The following is a 9576-nucleotide window of genomic DNA, read 5'->3' on the forward strand; positions in this document are numbered from 1 at the left end:
ATTTTGATGCTGTCCAACCACCCCAGGCAGTGCTTTAAGGCCATGTGGTGGTATGCATAGAAATTAAACATGCAGGACCTGTGCCTACAGGCAGAATAGATTTTGCCATCAAAACTGAATTTGTAGTAGTCTAACATCAGCTTTTATTAAAAAGATCTATAGTGCTGTAGCCGGAGTCATTCCATAACAGATGAGATGGGCATTTCATCTCAGTCTGTCAGGTCAGGGCAAAGACGATGTTCACTTTTTATCTCATGTCAGGCTTTCAGAATCACCTTTCTAAAAATCCCTTTTGCATCATTTGGTAGTTCTGCCAAGTAATTACCCAAATCTGTAGTCTGATACCTCCTTAGCTAAAAATTTCAGGTGGAACAGGCACAGATTTTCTTTAATGTTAGCACTAGCGGAAAAAAACCAAACCAAAACAAAAAAGCCCATACCAAAAACAAAGGAGAATAAAAACAACAAAAAAACCCCCACAAACAACCAACAAAAAACAAACAAACAAACAAAAAAAGAAAGATCCCTTAGGTCCAAAGCTGTGTTTTATAAAATTGCAAGTTAAAAGGCTGAAACATGATTATGAACTTTCAAATGGAAAACAATTCATAATGGTGAGACTCATAGAACAAAAGGAATTGAAAGCAGTTTTTAATCTCCCACCCACTAGGTCCAAAGTCCCCTTCTTTCAGTCTTGCTTTTGTTGCCTTGCTGACCTCTTCACACCAGGTTTCCAGAGTTCCTCTGACTGCCTCCTTCCTTGAGTCCCTCTGACTGCTTCCTCTTGCCTCGAAGGCTTGCTTTAGTGACAGTGGGCAATTAGCAGCAAAGTGCAGCTGGACAAGCAGCTTTCTTGTGAACAAAACAGCAAATATGGGGCAGATGGCTTAATGGCAACACAAGAAAGGACCACCTCAAACTTAAATGAAGTTTTTTGTCAGCAAGCTGTTGAGCCCAACTGATGAACTCTTCCTCCCTGAAGTGAGTTCTGGGTTTCTTTTCTGTCTGCCTGCCATCTGTTCTCACTTTTTGAAAACCCCACGTTTTCGTGTATGCGCATGTGTTAAAAATGATCTCGGCAATTTCTTGGCGCTTGCAAAAGAACCCTCTTCATAGCAGTTCCCAACCCAGCCTGCTGCAGTCAGGCTTGCACAACCTCCTGTGTCTCCCTGTCTTCTGCCTTAAGCTGGAACTAAATTTATAGGGTTTTAGTGTCAGTACCACAAACACAAAGGCAAAGGGAGAGAGTTCAGTATTTGTTTTCAGGATATCTCTGCTTTCTCAGTGCAGAGCCTGGCATGCTACAGCAGCTTTTTCTTTTCTCCCTGTATTTTCCCTAATCATACACATGGATATGAGAGAGGGGGAGTGCATGTGGCAGAGAGCTTGTATCATGGAGAATCTCTTTCTCTTTGCTATATAACTCAGCCACCAAATCACTTCTAGCTTATTGGCTAGAAATGAGCTCTTTTTTCTTGTTCTGCAGCACCTCGGTACGTGGCTCCATTCTCCGTGGTCAGCAATTTGTCCACCATCCACATCGACTGGAGCCGCACCTTTGTGCTGAACGGGCGCCTGAAGGAGTACGCGCTGACGGAGAGCGGGCAGCGCATCTACAGCGGCTTCGACACCGAGCTCTACTTGCCAAGGACATCTGACAAAAGTCAGTTCCCTACAGCCTCCTCTCTGGGAGAGTCTGTTGAGCTAAATTAATAGTATTATATGCTGAACTTTAAAAAAAAAATAATTCTCCATTGCAATCCCAAGCTAAGACCAAAGGAGCGTACAGGCACGTCAAAATGTATCTAAGCAAATCCTTGAAAAAAGTCCAGAGTTAAGCTTCCTCTTAAACATTATACCTGACTGGGTAAGCCTGTTTTGATTGACAGTGATGGTCCAGCTTTCCCAAATCTTGGAGCTGTGTTGCAATTCCATCCTTCAGGGCTACAATCAGGGAAATGTATAAAAATCTTCAGTTTTGGGAAGGACTGGAGCTTGAACTTTCATTTGAATCAAATTAAGTCAGTAGCTCTTGGAATCAGCCATGTTTTAAAATATAGTTTCATTTTAGAAATTTGCAGTCTTTAAAATAAAATTAAACTATCAAAAGAGAGAAAAAAAAAGGAAAAGAAAAAACAGCAAGAAAAATCTGTTTTTATGACATTGGGATTTTGTATATCAAGGAATTTTGTAATTTATTTTTTGTCTTCCTGATTACTACAATGGTGCTAACACTTTATTTACTTGTTTTTATTCAAATGTTCTTAATATGTTTGTTTATGAATGAAGCATGAGGGATTTAAGGAAAAGTGATGAAAAAACTGGAAGTTGCCGGTTACATTGGAAAATAAAGAACTGAGTAGTGAAAGAGGAACACAATTTGTGGCAACATCGTAGTGACGATTACTTATGATCTGCCATGGTTCATAGTTTAGAATTTCAATACCAGTGTGTAAAGAATTGTTAAGTTCTGGTATAGGACTCATGTGGGTTATGTGCTATTCCTGCCTTGTTTTTTTAGACCTGGCTGTTTGCTGGTAAATAATGGTGAAAAAGCAGAGCCTAAAGAATTTTTATTTCTGCTGCTGACAGTATTTTCTGGTTTTTTTACTCAGCCTTTTTGTTTCAAGTGACCTGCATCACCGATGAAGGGAGTGCCATGACACCAGTCATCAAGTACAACGCTGGAGAGGGAGTCGGTAAATACATGAAAAAATTACCTAGCAGCTGTTCATTTGATGGATTTGTGCTTAAAATTTGGTATTAGCGCATGCCAGGCAGGATGGCATCTCACTGCAGTATCAGGGGCTTCCTTAGTGCCTTGTGTATGAGGTATGTAGAGATAATGGGCTTTTTTTGCCATGAATGGACTTCTGTTCTTTACATCACAGAATTGTTGAGTTGTCTAGGTTGGAAAGGAGCCTTATGATCATTGAGTCCAACCATCATAGAATGATAAAATGGCTGGGCTGGAAGAGACTTTAAAGATCATCTACTTCCACCCCTCTGCCATGCAGGACGACTTCCACTATACCAGGTTGCTCAAAGCCCCATTCTGCCTGGCCTTGAACACTTCTAAGGGTGGGACAATTCTCATGATTACCTTCAGATCATCTCCTCAGATATATAATATATTTTATTTTATTTTTACCTAAGTATATTGCTCCAAAATGTTGTGCTTTTTCCTGCTAATTTTCTTGTTTGAACTGTTTCTAACTGAATTAATTACATGGTTTAATTAAGTTATTTTCTTTGTGTGGCACCTTGTTCAGCTTTTTAAAATAGATCTGCCTTACATTTGCAATTAGTCATTACTCTGCCTTTCCCTTATATCTCTTTTCATGCTTTCACTCCATTATTCTGCAGAATTTCAGGCAAAGTTGCCTTAAAGGCATGATAAAGTGTTTCCAGTTGCTCTAGATCCACAACCTTCCACACTGTGCCCCTTTGTTCTTTTGATGGCTGCCTTGGCCAAGAGTTTGGTTATGCATGTAGGATTGCAAATAACTCAGTGGAAATGCTGCCACTGAGATTTCTTACACTTTTGTTGTGTATGAGCAAAGCCAACTGAGTGACTGTTTTGTTTTCTAGCAGGTGGGGGAAAGGAATAGTAAAATGTTTCATGTTGTTTGCTTTTCTACTAATGTATTAAAGCTTTCCTACCTCTTTTTTTGTTAACTGCACAAGCCTGTAACTGCACAGTTGTTCTGGAGAGAATGTCCTCTATCTGTACTGCTCTGAAATTACCGTAGTAATTTCCACTCTTCAAGGTTACTTGGAGAACCCTTTTTTCCTCACATTCCACCACCACCACCTCCTTTCGGAAGAGCTGCTGATGCAGTGGTGATTTCCAGCCTAAGCAGCAATGCCAGAGCTTTAAGCAGGGTCTCTTGGGGGTAGTAAGCTTTTTATTGCAGCCCGCTAGCATATTGAACCATTATGCCACCTTGAACATAAGTGCAAATAAGCACATGACGACAAAATTACTTAAATTTCTGCCTAATTTATTAGCGAGGAAAGGGATGGCATATTGTTAAATGCTTCTTGAATTAACTGTCCCTTTCTCCCCTAATCCCTCTTTTTACAGGACTGATCTTGACAACACCTGGAGAGAAGGACAAAGCAGAGTCCAAACGTGCAAAATTCTACAACGAGTTGTGGTTTGCAGTGCTGATGGTAGTTCTAGGTTTGATCCTCTTGGCTATTCTTCTCTCATTAATTCTTCAGAGGAAGGTCCACAAGCAACCCTATGCACGAGACAGGCCTCCTTTAGTTCCACTCCAGAAAAGAACATCACCAATGAGCGTGTACTCATCAGGTGAAACCCATCCGGTACGTTTGGAAAAAATGCAACTGTGTATATCCATGATATCTGCCTCATCAAACACACACACAGACTTTTTCTTCCTCCTTCCAACATTTTGTTGCATCTTGGTTACCAAATGCAGACTGTTTAGTGTAGGGAAGGGACTGTCTGGTCCCATATGGGCCATATCTGTGTGGGCACACAGAGCAAGGTTACAAGTGCTTAGTCCAAACAGAATCCTGGGACACCTGATCTGCAGGCCTTGAGAAGCTTCTGATGCCTAAGATAAACTTTGGATCTGGAGTCACAGAAAATGCAAAGCCATTGCTGTCACCTCATGTTAGCTGAAATCTGCCATAGAGCTGAGAAGTCTTTGGCATGGTGTAAGGAGGTAGATGATAAAATGAGCTTTTCAGAGGAACCTTTCATGTGTTCCCAGATGCCTGCTGTGGATGGCTAACCAGGATCAATCTGAACAGTCTTTGTCAGGTATCCAGGAGATATGCCTGCAAAGAACAAGACTTAGGGAGAGGCTTTATTTCTTGCCAGTATCCATCTACCACCCAGCTGGACTCCTTTAAGACAAGCTGCATGCCATGTTTGGAGTAGAGTGAGAGTAATCAGGGAAAAAGCTAGGGAACTTCAGAAAATGCATATGAGCATTTGTGCACATAGACCCACAGTGGGGCCATCAGAGCAGTGGGAGGAGGGCTGCTGGGAAGTGGTAAAGAGGAAAGCTTTTTATCATGAGAAGTTATAACTCTGAAAAAGAATGCATAAAAAACGTGTTCCATCATGTAGCAGAGTTGTAATATTATCCTACCCCTTGAAAAAGCAAAACAAAAGGAATATGGCAATTATTAGGGGATTGAGAATGGGAGCAGCCATGCCTTCCATTTTCATGCTTCTTCCCAGGCATAGGCTGTGAGATGATTCTTCTTGTCACTTCTCAGCTTCTTTTTCCTGTGAGCAGCATCAAGCAGCATAGTGACTCCTACATCCTTCACGCATTCTGTTCCTTCTTGTCTCAGTGCCAAGTTACTGCATCTGTGCCTCAACCAAGAAGCTCTTGGAAACAATGGGATTTCCAGTGTGCCTCTTCTCCTGGCAAAGGCTAAGAGCATAAGAAACTTCTTTTTTTTGATCTCATGGTTTTGATTCCTTTTCCTCTACAGTCTGTCATCTTGTGTTATTCCTCTTGACTTTAAAATGTCTTTGCTGTTGGCATGCCTAAGCAAATCATTTTCATGTTCCTGCCCTTTCTTTTATTTTATTTTAGTTATTTTTTTTTTTATTTTTCTTCTTACAGAAGCTCATGGACATAATAGAAAGGGAGATTCTTTAGTGCAGCACTTGAGGGCCTGATCTGAGAAGTTAGGACAAAGCTACTATGGAGTGGCAAAATGGCTTGTTTTACAATTGTTAGTGAAGCAATGCTGGCTGTTCACACAGTACTTGACCACCTAAAAATTAAATAGTGCCTGGTCTTTGCCAGTTCCCTTACTCCCTCACATCCTGCTACACTGCTCTCCCTCACAGAGCTGCAGCTAATTCACACCCTCTGTCAGGTACACCTACACTGCACCTCATCCTGCCCTAATGGTTTTCCTCCCTCTCTTTAATCTCAGTTTGAAACTATTGCTGATACGTCTGATTCATCAAGCAGTGTCACTCTCAAAAGATACAAGATGCACTTAGAGGTAGAGTCCTCAGCTTGCAGAGTGGCCAGATGTGTGATGTGTCAGATGACCCAAGCATGCACAAAGGCATCTGACACTGCATGTTTCTCCTGTTGGTCGAATGAGTTTTCCCCTGGTTATGAAAAGGTCTGCAAACATCCTCTTGCTGTGCAAGTCTGGGCTATCATTCTGGTAATCAAAAATCTTGGGACTTTGGCTTATTGGTACTTAAAAAAAAAAAATTTAGGATGGAGAAGAAGAAAATTGGGGAAAATCCTGGCTTAGCACTGGTGGGACTTTTGTTTGTTTTTAATCATATGATTGTTCTACAGTGGGGAAAGGACTGGGTTTTTTTTTCTTCTTTTTATAACTGTGCATGATTTTGAGGCATGATTTTCCCTGTTCTCTTCCACTCCTGGTTTTTGTTCAGCTAAATTATTTAAAACCATGCCTTTTTTTATTATTTATTTATTACTTTGTGTCTACCTCCCCCAGGGACTAGCAGATACAAAAATCCCAGGGGCTGGTTCCCCCACGAGCAACCGCAGTTTCCGTATCGCAGCTGGGGGGAGAAGGCTGAGTCAGGGCCAGCTGAGTCGCACGTATTCCCCTGCCTCTCTCCATCGCAGTGTCAGCCAGCTGCTCAACCTCTATGACAAGAAGACTTTTGACGAGTCACCTTGGGATGCCATCATTCACAACCATCGCACTACTGGCCGTGGCTTGGTAAGGGCTCCTGCTCATCCTCTGGGATGCTGCTGTGCGTCACCTGCTAGAGATTTGTCTGTTCTGTTGGAATAATGAAAAAAGTCTAAATGTCACAACTTCCTGGAGATACAGCCAAAAGGCCCAGAAGGACATGGTCATAGGTTAGATCCTCAAAATTCTTCAAGTCTACGGTTCTTTTCCAGAGTTGCAGTTATCACACACTGCTCTTACAGGGTGCAAGGGATCCATGTGCATATCTTTATGGTTTCCATTGAATTATTAACTCCATGGTTTACCAAGGAAATGCACCTTGAATTCCCTTCTGTACATGTGAGGTAGGATGTCTTGGCATCCTTCACACATTTAGAGCCAGAAGTGGGAGCTTGAGTTCTAGTGACTCCTGTTCCATTAACCGGGACTCAGCTGCTGATGAGATCTGCTCTCTGTCCTCTGCTCAGTTGCAATGCAGAGATTATATGAATGCTCGTATCTCCTGGCATGTGTAACAAATGAATTCAAACTCTGCCCACATGGGACTAGAATAAGGTTGGGGGGCAGGCAAAGTGTTTCTCTTTTAATGTAGGACAGAACAAGACAGTGCCATCAACAGGGATCTGAACGCACAGATACAGGACATGATTTTCAAGCCAAGGACAGTGATGACCTCCTTTCCTCCTTGTCACCAGGAAATACGCTTTTAAACTTCCAACCTTCCCTGACTAAATGCATGAGAAGGGCTTCAGGGGTCAGTGAGACACATGTTTGCTTCCTGAAAAAGATGAGAATTAAGGTTCCTAAAAAGGACCTACAATGGGGTGAAGGGCCTGTGAGGAAGTAACAAAATTAGATGGTTAGTGAGTGAGTGCAAGTTAGTGAGTGGATCTTGTCCAAAATGCAAATGAACTGGAGGATAGTCTGGCACATAAATCCAAGTAGCTTCCTCAGACTTTCACCTTCAGTACACCAAACAGCTGGGAGGGCTGGAACATACAGGCTTTCCACAGTATAGGTGTGTTGGTTCCATCACTTCAAACCCACTTAGACCCCAAGAGCAGGACCAAGGAAGCCGACAAGGCTTAAGTAAGAGGGTAGTGATAACTCTAGGCAAAACCCCTATAGGTACAGGTTAACCTTGAGCCTGCATTCTGCATCTCATAGACTTCCCAATTCAGTGGTATCATGAGTCAGACTTGCCCCTTTCTCACAGCTATCAAATCCTTGTGATTTAATCCCTTGGGGACTAACAACTCACCCAGGGTGCACCTTGCTGTGATTGCATCAGCCAAAAGAACAGCTCCCTGCAGCTGAGAGGAAGCTCTTGCTCTAGCTACGTATCTTGGGCTGACACCATGACTTAGTTTAGGTTGTAAACCCCCACTATTGCATGTTGAATGAATGAATTCAGACATACTCCAGCAAGTTTCAGGAGTGGCAGGAGCTGGAAAACAAAAATTTTCATTTCCTTTTGGTGGCATACAACCCTGACAGCATGAGCTCAGCTGCTTTATCAAATCAGCAGCTCTTCTGTCCATCTTCTGTCCATTGCTTTACATTGCCCTGAGACCAGGTCTCTGCTCCTGTATTGCTCAGCTACTCTCTTGCAATCAAACCTCCTGCAATGCTTTTGAGTTAGTTCTTTCTCTTTATTACTCACAGGAATAGTGGTTTCAAAGTTTGGTTCACCCCTTTGTCCAGCTTGCAAATCAATATAATGAATGGCTGCAGTGGCCCAGGACACAAAGCTGCAGTAACACTGCTAGTGCCCTCTTTATGCTATGGAAATGGTTTATTTCTTTCAACTTTCTTCAGCCTAATCCAGGAGTGGAAGCTCAGACACTCCCTTGGAAGCTTGAAGAACAAAACTTTACCTAAATCATATGTGATGTGCTTGTCACACAAAAGAAAAATGTAAACATGTTTTTTTCTTTTCATGGCTCCAAGTTCCCCAGTACACTGTAACAAACACTATATTATTGATCGTTTGTCAGACATATAGAGTAATTGAAGGAATTGATGGTATTCTTTTTTATCTTACTGCTTATTGTGAAAATCTAATTGTTTTGGATTCAGGTGCTTGAATGCTTTAGGTTCTTGTCTCTTCCTGGGAGGAAAGGGAAGACATCAGAAATGCACTTATTTGTCTGTTTAAGAACCATTTTTAGTGGGTAGGAGGAAAGAGAAATGAAGGCATCACCTTTAGTCTGGTACAGCTTTGGCTGACATGCTTTTTTCCCCTTCCTTACAGTATGTAGATGAAGAAGATCTTGTCAATGTCATCAAAGGCTTCAGCACTGTCACCAAAGAGCACACCACATTCACTGACACCCATCTCTGAAGAACAAAACCTGCTTTTCTAGAAAATGAAAGTAGATAATTTGCCAAAAGCAGCCTGCATGCCTTTGCAGGCAGGGATAGGGCTGCTGTTTCCCCACCCCATGCCCTGGAGTTAATAGATAAAACTAGTTTTATGGAGGGGATGTGGGCGGGGCGGGGGGGGGTAAGTTGGCCTTTTTTTCAACATCCCTTTCACTGTATAGTAAAAACTGTGTGCTAGCACTGACACCTCATAAAGGTAAGAGAATAGTTTGAGAATCCCTCAGTCATACAGTAGTAAAAGACTGTGAAGGTAGAGGCTCTCATCTTTGTCTCTTATCCAGCTTTCCCAGCTGAGGAGGGTTGTAGGGGTGGGGGAGGGAGGTTGGGGGGCAGCATGTTTGGTAAGGAAGTCCTTTACATGTCCAAAAAACATGTGGCTAAAAAGGGTCTGCATGGCAGAATGTCCATGTTTTTTCCTGGCCTCACAGATCTCCAGCACAAAATTGTGTTCCTGCACAGGGAAATAAACAGCACTGAAGGAATTCTTATGAAGTTGTTCTAGCCTTT

The 9576-nt window shown here is 42.2% G+C and overlaps 1 protein-coding gene across 2 annotated transcripts in view; it reads left to right on the forward strand.

The window, feature by feature from the left end:
• USH2A (usherin) overlaps window positions 1-9180 on the forward strand; it is a 368965-nt gene extending 359785 nt beyond the window's left edge. Inside the window, exons 67-72 of one of the 2 annotated variants that reach the window (XM_033513295.1) lie at window positions 1487-1663; window positions 2616-2699; window positions 4088-4332; window positions 5935-6006; window positions 6481-6711; window positions 8939-9180. In XM_033513295.1, coding sequence (XP_033369186.1) covers window positions 1487-1663; window positions 2616-2699; window positions 4088-4332; window positions 5935-6006; window positions 6481-6711; window positions 8939-9028 — 899 coding nt within the window. In that variant the 3' untranslated portion in view covers window positions 9029-9180. The remainder of the gene's footprint in view (window positions 1-1486; window positions 1664-2615; window positions 2700-4087; window positions 4333-5934; window positions 6007-6480; window positions 6712-8938) is intronic. The other variant, XM_033513296.1, reaches the window with a different exon arrangement.
• Window positions 9181-9576: the final 396 nt, after the last annotated feature.

The sequence above is a fragment of the Parus major genome, chromosome 3, assembly GCF_001522545.3.
Source record: "Parus major isolate Abel chromosome 3, Parus_major1.1, whole genome shotgun sequence".
Classification (NCBI taxonomy): Eukaryota; Metazoa; Chordata; class Aves; order Passeriformes; family Paridae; genus Parus; species Parus major.